This window comes from Haliaeetus albicilla, chromosome 7, assembly GCF_947461875.1.
Source record: "Haliaeetus albicilla chromosome 7, bHalAlb1.1, whole genome shotgun sequence".
NCBI lineage: Eukaryota > Metazoa > Chordata > Aves > Accipitriformes > Accipitridae > Haliaeetus > Haliaeetus albicilla.
In genome coordinates, this window is record NC_091489.1 from 9,182,446 (window position 1) to 9,203,068 (window position 20,623).

Genomic DNA, 20,623 nt, shown 5'->3' on the forward strand with positions numbered 1-20,623 from the left:
AGTCGTATCTTACATGGTACTTCTACTGACCTAACCACTTGCATTAAGCATAATGAGATTAAAAACACTGGCAGTTTTACCGTTCCTACTAGTTTTCTTAGCACTGGGTTATTAAATTTCAATAAAATGTCAAAAACAACAGAATATTTTCATAGTATGCATTTTGATTAAAATCAGTACAGAAAAATTCACACAGCCCAAATGAGTTGTGAGTTACGTTTCAATAAAGACAAGGGTCAGTGAGTGAGGGCATTTCATTACTTCACAGCTTTCCTAGCAAGGCATTTCCCCCATCTCCCCCCTCTCCCACCCCCTGACATTCCATATAAGCAGTCAAATATAAACCATCAGCCTCCATGGCAGACTCCTGCTGTACTTCAAAGAGCCTGAGCTGTCAGGATGGTCTGGTAATTAACGTTAACACAGATCTAGCCTGTCAGTCACGGAATATATACCAGATCAGCATCTAATAATACATCTAATTAATAGGATATCTGCATCAGTATGCATTCTCCAAAAAGCAGAGCATTTTAAGGTTACAGACAGTAATTAAAGACAATTCAAATGTACTTGCTTTTCTGACGAAGTCCACACAATTCAAATCATTTTAAGTATCCCATTCCTAATTTGGCATTGTTTAGCATACTCAGAGGAAGCAAGTTTTAATTTAAGGACTGAAACAGATAACCTGGTCAAAAAAGTTACTGAACTACAAAAGTAACCATTCATTTCATGTCCAGCCTTTTCTTCACACACACAGCGCTCAAACACCAGCAACTCTTTTCTGACTTGACTTTTTCTCTTTTGTAAACTTCATTTTCATAATTGATACATTCTAAGTGCTCTCTTAAAATCTATTAAGTGTTTCTCTGTTGGTGGTGCTTGGTTGGGGGGGGAGGTTTCCAGTTTACTGTAATATTAACCAATACACCTTCAGTTTTTCCTTTGTGCATTATGAAAGTATCACGTGCCACTCCCTAATCTAATCGGCACTTGGTCAGTTGCTTCTAACCATAGCAAGAGATTTTTGTATGACACTAGTTACTTATTGCACACAATTTCAGATGAGGAAAACGCAACTCAATTCCAACCCTAAGGAACAAGGACCACTAAATAAAAGTGATAAAAATTTCAAACAGGTCTCTCCCAATTTAAAGACAACTCAGCAGCTCCTGTACAGAACTAAGTCTACTATAGTTACTTAAAAACCCTCCAATGACAGACATTTTAATAATCAATTACTGGTAAGCAACAGTGAACAAACTGCTTTCAAAACATGAGTTTAGAATAACTGCTTTACTAAAAACTTCTATCAGTCAAAACAACAACACCCATCTTTTTAAGTTACATGCCAGGTGACTGCAATCCTATAAATACTGCAGATACAGCTCCAAAAATAACTTCTTTTAAAAAGAACTGAACGGGGGGGGAGGGGGGGGGAGTTTTGAGTATTTTTGCCCAAGCTAAAAAAAATAAATAAATAAACTTTTTCTTAAGTGCAATGGAGCTTTTGTTTTGATGTTATAAGAGGCTGCCAAAGAATTAAAAAAAAAAACCAAACCAAACGCACAACTCAGAACAACTCTTAGGAAGTTTTTTGAACACACAAGTTCTAGAAGCTTTACAGCCTCGTTATTATGAGGCAATCATAAATCAGAAAAGTGCTTCAGACTATAACCTTAAGATTTAGAAATTATTAAATAACCAGATTCAAAAGAGCACTATTGATAAACAGCACACAAACAACACTCAATGCTCTTGTTGCATGCTGTTTTGTACAATTTTAACATTACAACTCAAAGTTTAAAAATTAGTCTGAGACCCTCTGGGTAAACACCTATCATAAGGCCTTTACCCTAAAGAGTATTCATCTCTCAACTCTGCATTAAGAGGCGTGGTTTGTAATGAAATAATGGGGTTTTATTGCAAGATCCGATACAACTGAAAAACAGACATGCTAATGTGGCCAATGCCCCTTCATCAAATCTGACAAGTCAGCAAAACCCTAGCTAAGCCCAGGCTACATTTACATAATCACAAACAGTAAGGTCATGTACAAAAGTAACTGGATAACTTCTCAGGGAGAACTTATTTACAACACCAGAACACAGTTCTTCAGTCCTAACTCATGCAGACATTTTGGTTAAGATAATGAGAACAAGACAAAAACTGCAGTTTTGGGCACTGGGCTCTGCAAGTTCATGTGTACTTTTCTCAGTGAGCACAGTAAACAGAGCACGCAACATCCAAGAAAAATGTATCCTCCTTAATCCCTACCTCGAGGTTTTTACAGCTACCTTTGTTATAACTGCTAGTCAGAAAGAGGCAGCCTATTTGACATAAAATTAGATTTCTCTCCAAAAGCTAGATGTGTGGCTTAATTTACATTTAAATGTAGACACACTTTTAAGTCACCTTCAACACAAGTTTGACAGGAAGGCAAAAATTTTTGAGGTATAGTTTACAGAGGCAAAATGAATTCCTGATAAAGTCTGCATCAATAACTCTTTAAAAAAAAGTTCAGACCACAGGTTTGATCTGTGTACACTCTGATCAGGTACAACATTCTGACCACTTACAGGTTCAAGAAAACAAAATGCAAATATAAAAATTACACTACTCAGATCCCAGTTAATAGTTTAGATGTGTTTGTTCACAATCTGCTGAAAGAATAAAACCAAAGTACCTCGTTAATTTCAACAGGTCAGAGTGCAATTGCAGAGTCTGAAATGTCCAATTTCTTTAAAAAAAAAATAGTGCAAGAGAAAAGGTACACCTTTATTCATTTGCCACAAAGGGGACCATTAAAATATACAAGTTGTCAGAAAAAACAATCTAGGTTAGACTCATAAAAGTTAGCATCTGAGAAGCTGAAGCGCAAAAAAAAAATCAGGTCACATTTGATGGTGCAAACAATTACAGGAAATACAGCCTATTCCACATTCAGGAAGAGCCCTCTCTTCCCACAGGTTTGCACTAGTCTGATAAAAACAATCCAGCTTCCTAGTTATTATGATGTGCACTTTAAACATCCTTGTTAATCCACAAAAGCCTTATTTACACATATGAAGTTGAAAGCATGCATATGCAAAAATATCTGTAACCTAAACAAAACTGTGACTTTCACATTTTATTATAAAGTAGTTCTTTAAAAAATAAGTTTCCTCCATACACCTCTCACATTTAAACTGATCTTCAAACCAAATGCCATAAGGCAGATACCATCTACTAAGTTAAGCACTAAAATTTTCAAAGATCAAACACTAGGATAGAGTTCAGAAAGGAAAATGTGTTTTCGATAACACACACAGCACAGAAACAGGCCCAAAAAAGTAGATGTACATTCTGAAACCTAACCAGATTAGATGTATTGTTCATCTAAACAGACAGGTCTGTTTCTATCTCTTGCATACAATTACAAGAAGTAATCACAACACAAGCCCATCTGAGTTTTGTTTTTAAATACTGGCATGTAAAAATAAATAAAACACTAGCATTCCAGGAGAGAAAGCAACCCCATGCCTTATTTGTTTGAATTCTTAGGGATTTGACTTCATTTGTTCAATCTGATCAGCTCAAAATAAAAGACAAAGGCTGATCGTAATATTATTCTTCTCAAGCATAAACAAAACCTTCAGGAAAATGGTTGTATAGTAACTAAAAAAAACCCCAACCACCCACCTAAAGCACAAAACAATAAACTAGAAGCAGCAAACGAAATTGGGGGAGGGGGTGCAAAGAAAGAACATGAACACTGTAACTATTTTTAGATTATGTATATATAAATCTATATACACACACACACCTGCCCCTAATATTTGGTATTCTCAAAGGTGCCATGAAACAACTGATGAAACTATTAAATATTATACTTGTAAGTACACGTTCTAAATCTTGCAGACCTTTCTAGCAAACCTATAGCTTGCTATTGCTAAACCCTTCTGGAGGATGTCAGTGTAGCACGTAATTCAAGATATTTAACACAGTGCCCCTTTGGTAAGCAGGATAGATATTTTACAGAACAAGTTGTTCCAACTTCTCAACTGTTTATCGCTATTGACTCTTCCACCTACGCAATACTGTGTGTAAGCATACAATATATGTAACGTCCATGCAAACAGAGATACCTGCACAAATCCACAAGTGTTTTGTCATTCTTTGGTATCTTCTAATAGATCTGTTAATTTCACTACTCGAGTCAGTAATGGTGTTCAGAGGCCAGCCTCACGCCTCAGAAAAAAAATAACTGGCGCCCCTTAGTGTTCAAATTTTGAAGTCTTGAAGCAATTTACTAGATTTGCATGAAACTTTTTTTTCAACATTCCGAAAAGTTTTCTGCCTCCACACTACTTCCACCCAATTGCCAACGTAAACAGGAAAAGCAGAAACGCTTAAAGGGATAGCAGACTTCTTCCTGAGACTATTTAGAAACCTTTAGAAACAGAGACTGTACTTTATTTATTTTTCTTTCAAAGAAGAGTGTGAAGAATAGCTCCAACACAATCCTTAAAACTTTTTCAGCAAGAGTCCCCACAGCCCTCAGTTTGGAACTCCGATACTTCGCAAAACAGATTTCCAGAACTTTCAGTATTTAAAAATCTATCAAAAGACATAACGATTTCAGACATTCCTTTTTCAGTGTCCTTTTCGTATGGGGAAAAGTTTTTCTTTCTTTTGTTCTCTGGGAAGAAAAAAAAAAGGGGGGGGGGGATTGGGCCTCCTCTGGCCAAATACATTAAGTTGAAAAGATTCAGGAATTTAAAAATCCGACATCAAGCCTCTGGAAGGCTCATTTGTGCTAAAAAGGAGTCTTCTCAGTCAAGCTGCTTCTTGATGTTTATTGTAAATCTAACTATTCTGAAGAGGTTGTTTGCTGTGGTGACCAAGAACGTCAGTTTTAAACAGTTTTACTTTTCACACCTGTATTTGCTCCAATATAAATTCAAACTTCACCAAGAGTCTTGAAAATAAAAGTAGAATCTCCCATTATATCGCTTCCCACAGTCCACCTTTCAGTATTCTTCACTGGGTTTGTTTTTTGGTTTTTTTTTTACTCCTCTATCATTTATTTCAGAAGGTAGCATTTTCTCGATATGCTATTTTTTGTTTTACTACGGTCACTATCTCATTTTTACAGTCTTGGGAGAGGGCGGGGAGTTGTTCTACCAAATATAACCAGCTCTTTCATCTTCCGAGGTCAACAACTTCCCAAACTTCTTTTAGCGAGGAAGAATACGTCCGCAAACAAGAATCCTAACTCGAAATCTTGAAATTCAGTATTTCACGCTAAAAATCCCAACAGGTTGAAATGTATAAATAATTTATGGTTTTATCATATTCTGCAAAGCTACCAAATGTGATTAAACAAACAGGTCTCTCTAAGTCTCCAGAAAGCCTAGGTTTAAGGTGGTAAGAAAGGAAACACTTCTAACAAGAAAAGCAAACCTGTGAATCCAAGCATACAGCAAATTTAAAATACTAAGTGTATCGCCTTATTTTTACCACAGCGGGTCTGCTACTGTAGTGGGAAGACGTATGGGACGCGTGAAGTTCCCAGCGTACGCTTTTTTTTTTGGCCCCTTTCTAAAATGAAATTATTTCTTGTAAAAACGCAACCTTAAAGGGAGCTATTTAGGAAAAAAAAAGGGGGGGAGGTGACCCCTCCGAGGCAGGAGCGGGGTGCGGGGCTGGGGGCGGCAGCGGACGTTTGGCAGGAGTAGAGGAGACAATTTCGTAATTTCTTTTTATTTTTTTTCCCCTTCACTAAAGTCACACGTAGGAGTCTCTCAAGTTAGTTTCTTTAGAAGGTAAGGACAGCCGAAAGAAGAAGAATTTGTTCGCTTCCTTCACGATATAGGAAAACCGTAATTAGTTTGTGGCCAGTTTGGGGTGGGGTAGAGCCGGAGCCGAAGAGCGAGCTCAGCCCCCCCTCCGTCTTAGTCATTCAAGTTCAAGCAGCTTCCAGAACGGCCAGACCTCGACACCAAACACCCTCCCACCCCCCCCCAACCCGGGGCCCTCCGGCCGGGCCGAGGGGGGCCGCGCAGGACCCCCCCGCCAGCCCTTCCCCTCCTCCCCGCCGCCTTCCCCCAGAGCACATTCCTGAGCTCCGCTCCCTCCCCTCCGTGCGGCAGTCACCCTCCCCTCCGTTTTAGGGGACGGTGCGGGGAAGGGAAAAAGAAAAAGAAGAAGGAAAAAAAAAGGGGGGGGACACAAAACCCCCAAACCCCAGGGGAGAGCGGGGACCCGGGCTGCCTCTTCCCCCTCCCACTCGCTCCCCCAGTCCCCCGGCTCCACACGGCCGCCGCCAGGGCGGGGAGAGCCCGCACTTCCCCTTTGTTTTAGGCTCTCCAGCCGGGGGCCGAGAGCGGGCGGAGAGGAGCGGGGAGAGCCAAGCAGGCCCCGGGCTCTTCCCCCCCCCCTCCTCCCGCCGCCCGGCCGGGGCCGGGGGGGGCCGAGCGGGATCCCGGGAGCGGCGCGGAGGCCCGGGGAAAGGGGGGGGGGAGGAGGGCAGGGCAGGGCGGCGGAGCGGGGGAGGGGGCGGCCGGTCGAGCGCTGTTACCTTCGTCCAGCAGCCTCTCGAGGTGGTTGAAGATCCCGCAGAAGTTGGGGAGGCTGCTCATCAGCTTCTTGTCGTTCATCAGCTGCATCAGGTAATCGGGGCTCGGCTTCGGCTTCTCCTTGGTTTCCATTTCCCCAACCATATTCCAAGCCCGCGCAGAGACGGCGAGCGCCCGCAGCAGCTCCGCCGAGCAACGCGACCGCGGCACGGGGCGCCCGGCTGGATCCGGGCGGGCAGGGAGGGAGGCGGTGGGGGAGGGGAGGGGGCGGGGAGGGGAGCTTCCCCGAGGAAGGAGGAGAAGGAGGAGGATTCAAATCCGGAGAAGAACGCCGACCCGCCGCCGAGTCCGAGGGACCGGAAAAAAAAAAAAAAAAAAAAAAAAAAGAGGAAACTCGGTCGAAACCCCCGTGCGGGCTGCGCCCTCCTCCCCGGGCACAAGGACCCGCCGCCGCCTCTCGGTGCCGCCGCCGCCGCTTCCCTGCGCCGTGCGCCCTCGGCCGGCGCAGTCCTCGGTGTGTTCCCCCTCCTCCTCCTCCTCCTCCTCCCGCGCACACACGCTGAGCCCGGCTTCTCCTCCCGGCGCTGCCCCCTGTCTCCGCGGCGGGGGAGGGAGGGAGGGAGGGAGGGGACGAGCGGGGCGGGCGGGCGCTGCTGGCGCGGCTGCCGCTTCCGAGGAGCCGCCGCCGGTGTCTCTCCGCTCTTGCCGCCGCCGCCGCTGTTGTTGCCGCCGCGCTGCGCCTGGCGTCTCCTCCTCCTCTCCGCCCGCCCGCCCTCCCGCCGCCGCCGCTGCCTGTGGCTGGTGAGTCTCAGCCCCGCCGCCGCCTCCTCACTTCTCCTCAGTTCGCTCCGGAGTTCGCTTCAGTTCAGGCTGCGCTGGCAGCAGCAGCAGCAGCAGCAGCGGCGGCAGGAGGGGAGGGGGCAGGGCCCGCGGGGGTGGGGACATGCCGGAGGGGGCGGGCCGAGGGGCGGGGCGCCCGTTACTCGGCGGCAGCGCCGCTTGGCGGAGCCAGCTGTCGCTCCCTTTCCGCTCCGGGGGCCCGGGGAGGGGGTGGTCGGCGGTGAGGGGGGGGGGGGGTGTGGCGCGCCGCCGGGCCGGAGGGGGTTTATCTCCCCCCTCCCCACTCTCCCGACCACGCCCCCTCCTAGCGTCTGCGCGTGGACAGGCGGCGCACGCGCGCCGCAGTCGCGTGCGCCTCCCGCGCGCCTCCCCCGCCCCGCGGAAACACACACACACACACACACACACACACACACACACACACGCGCGCGCGCGCGCACGGAACTCTTCTAAACAAAGTCGTGGTCCTTCACCGATTCCGCGCGGGAGGTGGGGCCGGGTCACGTGCCCCCCTCGGGGGCGGGGAGAGCCCCACCGAAGGCGCGCGTGCGCCCACCGTTTCCAAGGCCGCCGCCGCTTCGCGCGGCCGCAGCCTCGCGCGGCAGACGGGGGGCAGCCGAAGTGGGGGGGGGGGGGGGAGAGGAGGAGGAGGAGGAGGAGGAGGGAAGCGGCGGCGGTTGAGTTGCGCCGCGCATGCGCCCGCGGGCGGTGGGCGGTGCGGGTGGCGGAGCGGCGCGAGGAGCGATTTCTAATCGGTGAAGGGGCGGCGGGGGCAGGAGGAGAGCGCGGCGCGGGGCTGGGGGACCGGGGCACCGGGAGGGCGCCGCGGCAGCGAGCCGTAACCGGCCCGCTGGGGGCTGCTCTCCCCCTCCCCGCCGAGTCGGCCGGGCGGCGCGAGCCCGCCCGCCGCGGTGTAACGGCCGCCTCCGGCCTCGGGAGGGGCGCGGAGCGGGTCGGGGGGGCGGAGGGGGAACGGCGGCGGCCCAGCCGTAGGCGCGGCCGACCTCGGAGCCATCGCGACGGCGGCCCCCGCCTGCGGCCGGCGCTGCGGAGCGCCGTGCCCCAGCCGGGGCGGCCGGCGGGGCAGCCCGGGCCGCGGTGCCGGTCCCGGTGGCGGCGCTGGCCTTCCCGCCCGAGCCTCGGCGGTTAGACGCCCATCTGGTTTTGCTGACAGGGCAGCGCCGAGTTTTGGCATCGGCCGCGGTCTTGTCTGACGGGTTTGGATGGGAGACGCGATGGGAGCGGCAGTACCCACCCGGCAGCCAGAACCAAAATTAACGTGCTCCATCCACTGCAGCCGCAGAGGCAAAGCAGCGCGACGGGGTTGCTTGTACGTATTCCTCCTTCCCCAGGCAGCGGCTGGGGTTCTCGCTTGATTTTTGATACTTAGGAGGTGGTCAGAAGGCTTTGATGCAGTTTTCGTTGGCTTGGTAGAGCTTATGTTATAAAGGTAGATGAAAATCGCTTCGTGCTTCGGTTAGTTCGCTGGAGACAGTCATTTTTAATAGGACTAGGTATGAAGTCTAGCTGTTGCTTGAAGTTCTCTAAAAATTCGAATGTATTTTCGTACATACTGCACAGTGTTGGAAGAAACTTTAAATACTAGGTTAATCGCAGTGAAGAGTGCTTCCAAAACCAAAAAGAAGCACAGACACGTTGTCGCCTTGACAGGTGAACAATTTTATTGGGTATGGTCAAGCCCTGTTATTCTACTTTTCCTGAAGGATGTCCATTGACTAAGAAGTAGAGAAAGCGTAGTTCTCATAATAGCAAAAATGCCTTGGATTACTGCATTCCTTCCAGCATTTATTGTATTTTTCCCCTTTAGACATGTAGAACTCATTGTTTGGACATGAGAATTTTTATTTCATTTCAGGGGTTTGTTTACATTACGTAGAAAATAATGGCTTATGTAAGATAAGTCAGCTTTACTGCTTCCATCCTTTTAAAAACGTTTATTCAGCATGAAAATACTAGCTTCATTACCAAAGAAAGAGTAGCAATGCTACAAACCATTTTTTTTTTAAGTGTAGGTTCTCAGTCCATCAGTAGCATGCCTAAAGCACACTGCAGCATGGCTGTGATGAAACAATACAGTTTCTATTCAGTAACAAGATTGTGTTTGCTCGTTTATAACCTTGTTTTAAAATTGTGACAAGCTAAAACACAACCTGATATGCTTAACAAATTTCTCATCCTTTTATTTATCATAGATCAGTCTGAAAGATGATGCATTTTTTAGCTCTTTATTTGCTGGTTTTTAACCAGTGAGTGAAGGCTCTTTTTAACCCTGAGAAAACTTGCTGTCAAAGCCTTTGATTTGATTAAGGGCATCCATCAGCCATCAGGCTTTCATCTTAAAATGAGGTGAACTTAGATAATGTTAGAATAATTGTTCTGCACTGCTGATTCTCACAGTAAAAAATAGCATATGGAGACTTTTTTTCAGCAGATTTGGTGCAGCTGTTCCCATACCACTTCATTATTGCTTCCTGCACATAAACTGCTTCCAGTTCTTGAATATGAGCAGGCAGTACAAGGTAAGAAATACCAGCACAAGTTGTTGTGCAGCAGCTATCAGTTGTCTTATCTACTAATAGGAACAATATAGCTTATCCTGAGCTATTTTGCACTTATTTACTGGAGAATAACATGCTGCGCATCAGCAGTTATTGAGGAATCACGCAGTGCAATGCAAAATTCAAGCTCTAGTTTGCTCTGTGTTAATCTGAATTATTTTCTCCATCTGAACAGTACAGAAATTGAGGCAAAGCTATGTGGTGAAGCTGCCCATACATGAGGCATAAATTACTTCAGAAAAATTCTCATCCTTGATTTTTCCATAAATACTTCGAGACTCTGAATTTAAATAATTGGAAAAATGCCCTTGAAAAAGCTGAATGCTTTAACAAAATGTAGATAACTCACCATTAGTTTTAAATAAGCAAGTCAGCACAATACTTTTTTTCATCAAGTGTACAATAAAACCAGGAAAGCTACCTAAAAGCCCCTCTCAGCACACCTTATGTTCTTCTCTCTGCCTTTACCTTCCCACACTTCCACGAGAGTGCCTGGGAGATGAAAGTTGAATTAGTTCTGGTTAAAGAGCTGTGAGAAGGTATAGCTCCCATCAAGACTGGTGTGTCTGTGGCCTGATCTACAGAGGCACTCGAAGTACTCGTGCACTGTATTGAACTTTGCAGCTTTCCCATGGGGGAAGAAGTGGGAGAGGACGGATACAGGCTGGGTAAACAGGTCCTGTGGGTAAGGGGGAGAAGTTGTGTGGTATTGATGGTGGTGGGGGGAGGAGGGACAGGGAGGTTGGTTGGTTTGTTTCAAGGTAACCAGGTCCTGTGGTCATGCAGGGTTCTTTAGGTAACTACTCAAAGCCTTAACTTCTCTCTGGAAGCAAGCAGAAGTCCCTGTCTTTAACTCTTGTGTTTTCATCTAGGTAGCCCTTCTTGTATCACGCAACCTGTAGTATTCTCCAACAGCTCCTCTTTTAAGGTGAAGTTTTATTGCATTAATCTAATCTTGAAGTAAGAAAAATTATGATAATGCCAGCAGCAGCCTCTGTGTATTACAGTAAAGGCCTGCAATGATCATAAAAAGCAAATTCAATTACTGCTATAATGTTCATAGCTGATAGTACCTTAGGAAATAGCAGAGCTGATGGCTACTGGGAAACATACTCTTTTAGGTAAAGTGTTGGCCGTTACATCTCTGTTGACCAATCATAGGCATATACAGTTGGATGTCATCAGCCTTCTGCAACCCTGTCTGTAATAGGAAGGTATCAATGTGCTATACTACTCTTCTGTAGGGAAAGAAGCAATTCTTCACTTACCCATTACAGTCACTCGAGGAAAAAAAATACTGTGTGTGTGATTCAGTATTGAATCATTCATGGCATGCAGGATTGTAGCTGCCATAACTGTAATGCAGCAGTCAGATGTAGCCACTGCCAGATGGACATCTGAAATTCATTCATCTCTGCAAGGTGATTAACACACAAACAGAATAAGGTCTACAGCCAGACTAAAAATCTCAAGGAGCAAATATACTGAAATTCTGTGATGTGTCTGACGACAAAAACGTATTTCCTTTGACATTAAGCCAAGCTGACAGGTAACTTTTCAAACAGAAGCCATAGTAGTGCATCAGTCAAAGTAATAAGCAGATGGCATAGTGTTCGTAGTCTAAAAGGGGATGTTTCTGAGTGCTGTGTCTAATCTTGGAAGAGCTAATGCCTAAATTTGTCCACTACTGATGCTAAGTGATGGCTGAAGAAGTGGAGTGTACAGGTTGTAAGCACACCTTAGTCTGGAAGGATTCAGATTTGTATCTTTTATACTTAAGGTACTTCAAGCTCTACAACAACTGTGAAGAAGGGTATAGTAACCCACAGTATCGCTCCTGTTAGAACTGGCCATTCCGCAGGTTGGAATAAAGGAGCCGGAGGAAGAGATACCTTTGTGATTCATTCACTTACACTAGAGTAGGAAGAGCTGCATTCTCACTGTTCCTGTGGTTGTGTATTAATTATGCAGTCACTAAGTTGGGGAGAAAAGAAAATGCTAAGTCAAAGAAAAAGGCATTTTCCATCTTTGACCTAAGTCTTGTACCTGGCAGTTTTCTTGGTAAGGTATGTACTCCATATACCTTAAGTTACTGTGATAGGATACTGTTACACAGATAGGATGGAGGGGCCTGAATTCTGCTTCATGAAATTTTAAGAATTTTGTTTAACTCTCAGTAGTTAGGGAAGGCATGGGTATCTCTGTGTTAGGCTTCACCTTATCTAACTACCAAATACTCATGGTTATGCACAGAAAAGATGTAAATCAATATATAGCAGAATATATTACATCAATATTCAGGATTGCCACAGATTAATCGCCTAGTAGATTGTATTTTAAAGTAGATAATTTCCATGAGTATGTCATGTCTATACGTGCTGTTTCTTTATGTACTACTATGTGGGCTTTGCTCCAAGAGCATTCTAGCAACAAGAAAAGGCGTGTCTGTCTAGAGAGGGTGGTAGTTCTGCTAGGCTCCCGAGAAATCTCTGTGCATTAAAAACAAAGTTTAAATGGGTTTCATTTCACACTCTTCAGTAAGAGATGAAAATGAAGTCTCAGGTATGCCAGTTTTATTACAGTGTTGCTGAGAAAGGCAGAAAACAGTGAGAAGGAGGGAAAGAAAAGCAATCTGAGAAAGCATAGAAAAGAAAAAAAACTACCAGCAATTAGAGAAAACTAAACCGAGGTACTACATTTTAAATATAAAATTTTACCCACTTCATCATCTTGTTCATAACAGCACTTAAATTTAAAAGCTGGGGGGAATAAGACAAATTAATCACAGAACATACTTGAATCCTGTATTTTTAAGGTACGTTTTACCTCCAAGCTCATAAACTTCCCTACATCTTGTAATTTATAAACACTTGCATTGTTTTTGTGCATTTTACTGTTGGATCATGAGTAATCCATATTCTTTCTTGCTCACTAAAAGCAGCCAAATAATCTCTTGAAATATACCATGCACGTTTCCAGTGTTTCTAATCCTATGCGCAGTCCTACAGTTTCAGTTAGCGTGCTAGATGCTACATTTCCCATCTGTACAGTCACAAAATTACTACCTTAGCTATACAGCTCCAGGCTTGCATAGGGGAGAATTTCAAATGGCTTCTGGCATGTCCCTTTCAGAGAATTTCTGTATGGAAACCCTGTGTGAGCCAGCCTGCGCCACACGTTGCAGAAGTGGGAGTAGCAGCGAGTGTGTATTACCATAAGTGCTGCCTAACTCTGTGGAGACACTGAATCGACCATTGCTAAATACAGTATCTGTCATTGGATTCCAGCTAACGCACATTCTGGTTTAAAAGACTACAATATTAGAATATCTGGAAGTTAAGAATATTAAGAGATCTTAACCATTATTTCAGACATACATGTTTTTTTACCTTCTATCCCATTTGTACTAGATATCTAACCTTAAAACTATCCAAGATAACATTCCACATTTTAATTGATGCAGTTATGTCAACTACAGTAGTGCCCTCAGCAGCTTTTTTTATTTGCTGCATGTAACTAAAAGTACAACGTTGAAAGACATTTCTGTGTAAGATACGTAATCAGAAGTATTTTTACTTTTCACCATAGTGACAAGTGTTTTCACCTTCACTATAGGATTAAAAAAAAAAAGATAGACAAAGTTCATGTCAGGGACACTTGCAGATTTATTTTGGCAACCACAGTGGCAAACAGCTGACAGCAAAAGAAACTGGTAAGTTCTGTTTTTCAGGTGCACCATACTGTATCGGTTGATGTTGAATACAAATGGAATGTTTTCAGCCTTAACTTTGTGGATAGATTTAAATTAACCATTCTTCTCATTACTACTAAAACCAAGTACAGCTTGAAATGTAATTGATACATTAATTTAACTTTTAACATATCTGAAATATGAATGTATTATATTGACTTACGCTGAGGGATTGCTAGGCGTGTGTTGCTTATGCTTCTTAATGTTCAGTACTCAAAAAGCAGCAGTTCTTGCCCAAGGAGCTTATATTTAAGTGGACAGAAAACATCTAAACAAATTATAAGAAAACTTTGCATTTTTTTAAAACCTTCTGGTAATGAGCAAGAAACATTTGTACTGGCTGAGCCTTCTAATAAAATGTAATTACTAACTCTGCTTTGACTAGAAATCTCCTCCGCCCCACACACAAAATACTTTATGTATTCCAAGTCTTTATTAAATACAAATCCTTTTTTCAAATGTATTTAATGGTGAGGGGAAGTATCTGGAGTTAAGCTATGAGAAAAGAAAGGGACCAAGCAATATGAATCCTAAAAGCTTCTGGAGATGAGAGAATTGCTCAACAATGTTCATCCAAAGCAAAGGACGGAGAGCAGTGCTACAGTGGTTGTTGATTACCCACAAAAAGACCATTGTGCTTCCCTGCTATAGTGTGTGCAGAAGCTTGCTCTCTGCTTTATCTGTTCATGGTTATCTGTGCCCTTTTCTCTAAAAAGGAAACAGCAGTGTTCAATCTCTTAATATTTTTATGGTCCTTTTTCACTTTAGAAAGCCTAAACTTCGTTTTGTCTGCAGATGACTTACTGTCTCGCATTTGCTCCTCCTACCCACAGTCTTTATGTTGAGTGTGGGAGGTCTTTACTGGAATATAGCAGCCACATACATTGTCATTATGATATGCCCCAGAGCCCATTTAACAGTTTTCTACTCTTCAGAAGCTATGAAACACTTTGTAGTAAAGTACTTCCAAGTTGCTTGGATGAAAGCCATTATAAAAGTGCAGAGAATTATTGCTTAAGCATTTGGATGAGTTCAGGATTTCCTCATAGAAACAGGAAGCATCCCAAATCTCATGCCATCTTTGTTGGCGTTTGTAGGCTGGTGCATCATAAGTCCCTATTTGACTGTCACTGGAGCTCAAAGGACACATCATAACAATCAGTAAAACATGACTCTTGGGCTCGAAGCCAAAAGGTGAACATTTCTGGGTTGTTAGCTAATCTAGGAGATCTGACTCATTTTGAGCTACAGTCACTTCATACAAGATCATATGATCTTATTTAGCTAACAGTGTATCTGATTATTATTTAAAATTAGTTCATTGCTTGACTACAGTAATTCATTGTTAGAAGTTTGTAAGCACAATAAAGGGTGGAATTCACTTGCCTTACGGTATTCCACTTGAATCTCCAGAAGGTCACTTTTCTCTCATAGTTCCTGTATCACATCTGCCAGCTCTGTGTGGATGTCTCTTACAGCTTTGGGATGTCTGGAGCAGCTGCTGTGAACTGTTGAACTGTCAGCTGAATCTCACTGTAAGCATGCAGAAACATTTTTGTATTAACCACTTTTGCTCTCAGAATAGTCTGAACAACAGCTTGGGTTCCGGATTTTGACAAGAACTGAATTACTCTGTTGAAGGTAATGCGGTCATTCCCTAGCTTTCCCACACTTTCAGAAGTGTGTTAGTATTTTACATTCATCAAGTCATTGTGTCATTGACCACAGAGTAGAGGGGCAAGGGAATAGGCTGAAAAGTTCACTACAGTGTAGAAGCAAAATGGAGTAACCACCCAGATTTAGATAGTAGTGGTAAAATCAGTGCAGCTAAATTTGAAGTGTCTGGAAATTACACTTTACACTGTTGGCCATCTCTCAAATTCTAATAAATTTTTATTATTATTCTTAGTTTGAAATGTTCTGTGTTTGGTCTCTGATTGTGACTGAAATACAGGGAAGGGAAACCTACGCATTTCCTGTAGATTCAAATGAGTTTTGTACAGATCTTCTTCACATGAGTCTGGATATTCCTGTTCATTTAGAACATGAGAAGTTTCCATGTATGTGTTACAACTTACAAGAAAACTTGCGGAAGTTTTTAAGGCCACTTTCTCTAATAGGCAGCTTTATATTATGGAATCTATTGTATCATTCATAAATAAAGATGGTCACTGAAATGTTAACATTATCTCTTACAGGATTGTATTTGTTTAAAAATATATATTTGAAAGTTTCAGGGATGCTTTTCTTCACCTTTTAGGTATTTACATAACATGTCAGACTAAGAAATGTTATTGCACTGATTACAGGTTTTTGTTTTTACAGAACAGGTGTGAGTTGTCTCTGTTTTTAGCACACACTTACCCCTACACACCCCAAATCCTGATAGGACTGAAGAACTGTTACCCTATCAGCTTAAGGAGCAGAGAAATGCAAAAATAAGTTTCCCAGAGAGTGTACTCCGCTATCCAGTTTGCATAATAATACTGTTTTGTTAGGTATTAACAAACAAATATTTAGTCTGGTCTGACAACGTGCTCAAAAAACAACAGGTTGTGGCAGGAACTATAAAGCAAACGCTACTTGAGGCAAGGCAGGAAAAAAAGTTACCTTGAATTTTTGTAATTCTGTTTTGATTAAAGAAGGTCAGCATGAAAACAGGTATTAAGTAATCCAAATTAGGCAGCCTGCCTTCTTCCCACCCTAGAAACGTCTGGAAAGTCCCTGTTATTTGGGAAGCTGGCAAACCACTTCTCTGTTAGAGCTGGAGAGGAGGCACTGCTTGACTTAAAGCATTTCCCCATCTCTTAGAATTTTTCTAGTTGCTTTTAAAAAGTCATGACATAGCCAATCGCGTGGCTGTTTTTCATGCCAGAAGGTCTTCCCCTGAGCAAGTCAGTTAAAGTATACATCCCTACCTTGGTTTTCCTTCCAGGTAATCTATTTATAGCTACCCATGTGAGTTTCATTACTAGAGGCATAATTGATCTTTTGTCCCATTTTGAAGTTTGTATGCACCTGTCTTACAGGTTAGGAGTGAAATCAATTATCCCTGTGGCTACAGATAGATCTTGGTACTTCATTGGAAGTTTGTCAGTGTAGGTGGAGTCCTCTATGTTAGATTGACAACAGGTGATTAGTGGGGGAGTCAGCAGCTTGCATGCTCAGGCTTGTACCTGCTGTTACTTTGATATGCTCACTATTTTGGGTTTGAGGAGGTCTGGTAACAAAAAACAAAAACCAACCAACCAACCAAAACCCCCCCCCCAAAACAGCTGAGTTCATTTAAGGAGGAGACTGAAATAGAGATTAATTTGAAAAAAATATACTTGGACTTTTCTGTTATCACAAGTATAAAATAGAAGATTAGCAATGTAGTAAGATGAGTGAATATTATAAATATTACAAATATATGCAAAATTACTATTTTGCATATAGTATTGATGTAATTCTCCTGTAATTCATTTCATATGATTGATGTGGAGCTTGATGAATTGAGTAAGTTACATTATTTCATGCTAACTTCGTCCTCACAACAACCAAAAACCTGCTTTTTTGGCTGCTTATGATCAAGAATTCTGTTACATGCGAAATTATTATTTGTGTCTAATTACAGACTTTACCATTTAGTGGCCTTTACACCCTTTTGGCTGAAAAGGGTACCTAAGCACAGTAGTCATAGATCAAAAGTCATTCTATGGGTGTAGTGTGATGTAATCCTTCAAAATTAGTTTGATCTCAGATAATGAAATAAAAAATAATTATTGAATGTATTGCACATTCCCTCATTTTTAAAAATAAAAATACAGAAGAAAAATTGCAGAATTCCACGTGTGGGGTTGGACTAGATGATCTCAAGAGGTCCCTTCCCACCTAAACAATTCTGAGACTCTCTTCAATTATGAAAATACATTCAATACCAAATTTTATTGGTGGTCTTTTTTTTTAATCTGCCACTTTGGACTTTTTGACAGTTGTTTGTTAGAAATAGTGGAGTTTTATATATAAATATATACAGCACCTTGTCCAAATTGTATGGTTTTGTAGCTGTACAGCAGATAATAATGTGTTTTAAGTTACATTGTGATCTCATTACCTCTCATTAATTGTCAAATTACCTAAAATTGCTTTTCATATAACCTACCTGCCCTTTTATGTAAATGTTTTAAGTTTGTATGCCAGCGTGTGGACCACAAACAAGTAGAGAAGCATTTAGAGACATTTCTCCAGCTTCTGAAATGTGAAGCATTTTGCTTCTCCACTCGAAAAATTACACGATAGAACAAAACTAGGAAGACAGCACGCACATCCTTTGCAACATTGTCTTTGCAAAGCTTGTCTGTTAGGTCATGCGCAGAAAACAGCCAAGCAGTGAGACTGAGATTGTATTGACAAGAACAAGATGAATGGCCTCCTGGAGACTATGGGGTTTGTATGCTCGTTTCCACCACCTTTTCATCCTTTTGTACCCCCTTTCTGTTCATATGCAGATTAACTCAAACCAAGTCCTCACTAAATACTCTTTTTCCCTTTAGTTTTGGAAGGTAGATGGAGGATCTAAATATTTATGAGGCTTTTTTCCTCTGGTTTATGATGCACTCTTGTTGAATGTTGAGGAATTACGTTAATGAATGCATGCCTGCACACACAGACACAGAAACCAGGCAAAAGGAAAAAAAACCACACAAAGCGTTGTCAGCTCTAATGTTGGCTCTTACTAAAACAGTTCCCATGGAAAAAAAAAAAAAAAAGGGGCAAAGAGATTTAAAATCTGTTGCCAGGAGAAAAATAAATTGTATGGCTGAGCACAAAAGAAAGAACAAAGTTTCATCTTTGCTTTCCTCAGCTGCAAATGTAACTCTTGTTTCAGCTCTGAATAAATTTGAAATAAAACATGTTAATTGAAAAATGAAAGCTTGTCTAAAAAGTCTTAACTGGATTTGTGGTTTTGATAATGAAGTAATGAAGAAAAGGCAAAGCTTCAGTCCTGTACAAGGTTCCTTTAACATCAGTAGTAATAAACATGATACATATTTTTTTTGTATGATACAAGGTGCAGTTAAGTATTATTTGAGTTACAAGTCAAATAATTAAAATAAACTGGTTTTGCTATGATTTTGCAAACTTCAGTACATTTATTTAGGAGGGTTAGATTTTATGAGACTGAGGGGTCTTCTGGAAACTAAACTGACATTTTTCTTAAATACACAGAAGATGCTGAGATTATAGCTAGACATACTAGAATATGAATTTATTTTCAAATGGGTAGTTCAAAACTAACTTAAGGAACATGTTTTTTATAGATGGAAGAATATATTGCATTAAAATACTAGAACTGAAATATGGATGTATTAATTCTTTTAATACTGTGTTGTCAAGAAGAGTCGTCTCTTCAACCTTTAAGCACCTCTACCTTCCTTCTACCCCTTTTTATTCTCTGATGCACACATAGCTGTGGCGGACAGGGCCCTAACTCATACAGGCAGGACAGTAAATTCTTTCACATTCATGAACCAGGACATGAGATCTTAAAATGTGCTTTTGTGCTATCATTTAAAAACTTAGTGAAGCAATTGCAGAATGTTAGCTCTTCAAGCACAATAGTATTTCACTGTCTAGGCTCTGTTTTTCATATTTATAATATGCCTATCTGAATTTCATGAAACATTGGCCTAATAAATATGTTTGTGTTTTTATTGTACTTTGTTTTAAAGGTATTCAATTTCATATGTAATTAAATCCAATAAAGCCATCTACATTTCATTTATTCTAAAATTATTGTTTATGATCTTCAAATATTGGCCTTGCTATTTTCAGTGACTTTGCCTGTGATACCCAAGGGTTAAGTGAAACACATTTAACTTAGCAGATCCCAAGACGCTAAAGTTGTATACAATCCAATAAAAAATTAGTATTTGACAACTAAAATTGCATCACTTTTGTTTAGCCTTTCATCCTTTAACCTGCATCTTCACCCTCCTAATTTTTTTTTCTATAAGCCTACATCGCCAGTTGTGACCACAGACAGAATTTTAGATATTGTTGAAGTACTTAAACCCCTTAAAAGTGATCCAAAAAAATCAGTTTTGTCTCTTAACTGGGGAGATTTCAAACTTGCCTGGACTTGTCTGGCCTGGGCAAACTAAAGAACTTAGGTGGGATCTTAGTGAGACATATTTGCAGATCTGTATAATGACTTGCCTCTTTCTTCTGTGGGTGGATTTGCAGGGAGGGGAAGGAGGACTTCCTTCTAGATACACACATGTACAGGGGACAGCGGGTTAATAAGCGAATGAAGAAAAAGCATCAAGCTGGTAAACACTGGAGGAAAAGAGCAGCAGGGCGATGAGATACTTGAATAAGCTTTGAAGAAGGAAGAATTGGAAGCAAGGTACAGACAAGGTGGGGAAAAACACTGCAGAGTGATGCGGTGGTAGAGGCAGACATAGTGCAAAGCTTTTGTATGGAGGATGGTAAGGGAAAACCAAAGTTGAGAGAGTCCTTGGCTTAAGTAGGGGCTTTTTTGGCTCCCTTTAAGCTATTAACTCTCCCAAAGAGGGAGGAAAAAGTGGTACACAAGCCAAGGTCATTGAAAGTAGTTTTTGGGGGTAGGAAAGGTGGATGAACTATAGGCCTAAGTCAGGGAGCAGGTATGTCAGAGTCTTGTAAAAGGCCTTCATTTGTAACACAAGAAAACTACCCCCCCAAAAAAACCCCAACCCAAACTCCCAAACACCAAAGAGGTGGTAGCCCGCAGGAGTGCCATATTAATGATGAGGAAAGCAATTATCTGTAATTTGCCCAAAAGGAAACGGCACAGGAAAATACAAGAATTTACAAAGAGAACAAGCCTGACCTAGACATCGTGCACGTGCGCCCACCAGCTGCGTCTC

The 20,623-nt window shown here is 42.3% G+C and overlaps 1 protein-coding gene and 1 long non-coding RNA gene across 11 annotated transcripts in view; one reads left to right on the forward strand and one right to left on the reverse strand.

Annotated features, from left to right (window-relative positions):
* The window catches only part of QKI (QKI, KH domain containing RNA binding), a 165,267-nt gene extending 157,825 nt beyond the window's left edge, over positions 1-7,442 (reverse strand). For 3 of the 9 annotated variants that reach the window (XR_011325362.1, XM_069786886.1, XM_069786890.1), the window contains exon 1: positions 6,563-7,442. Coding sequence is in view for 6 of the 9 variants with exons in the window: in XM_069786886.1 (XP_069642987.1) it covers positions 6,563-6,704 (142 nt within the window). In the remaining 3 variants the exon portion in view is untranslated. The remainder of the gene's footprint in view (positions 1-6,562) is intronic. The other 6 variants (XM_069786887.1, XM_069786885.1, XR_011325364.1 and 3 more) reach the window with 5 other exon arrangements.
* A 608-nt stretch (positions 7,443-8,050) lies between these two features.
* On the forward strand, positions 8,051-19,658 carry LOC138686056 (uncharacterized). 2 transcript variants are annotated; one of them, XR_011325366.1, is made up of 3 exons: positions 8,051-8,155; positions 8,575-9,940; positions 10,852-19,658. It is a non-coding gene; the product is annotated as an uncharacterized lncRNA (long non-coding RNA). The 2 variants fall into 2 exon arrangements; XR_011325365.1 differs by lacking the exon at positions 8,051-8,155 and having other exon boundaries at positions 8,174-9,940.
* The last annotated feature ends 965 nt before the right edge of the window (positions 19,659-20,623 follow it).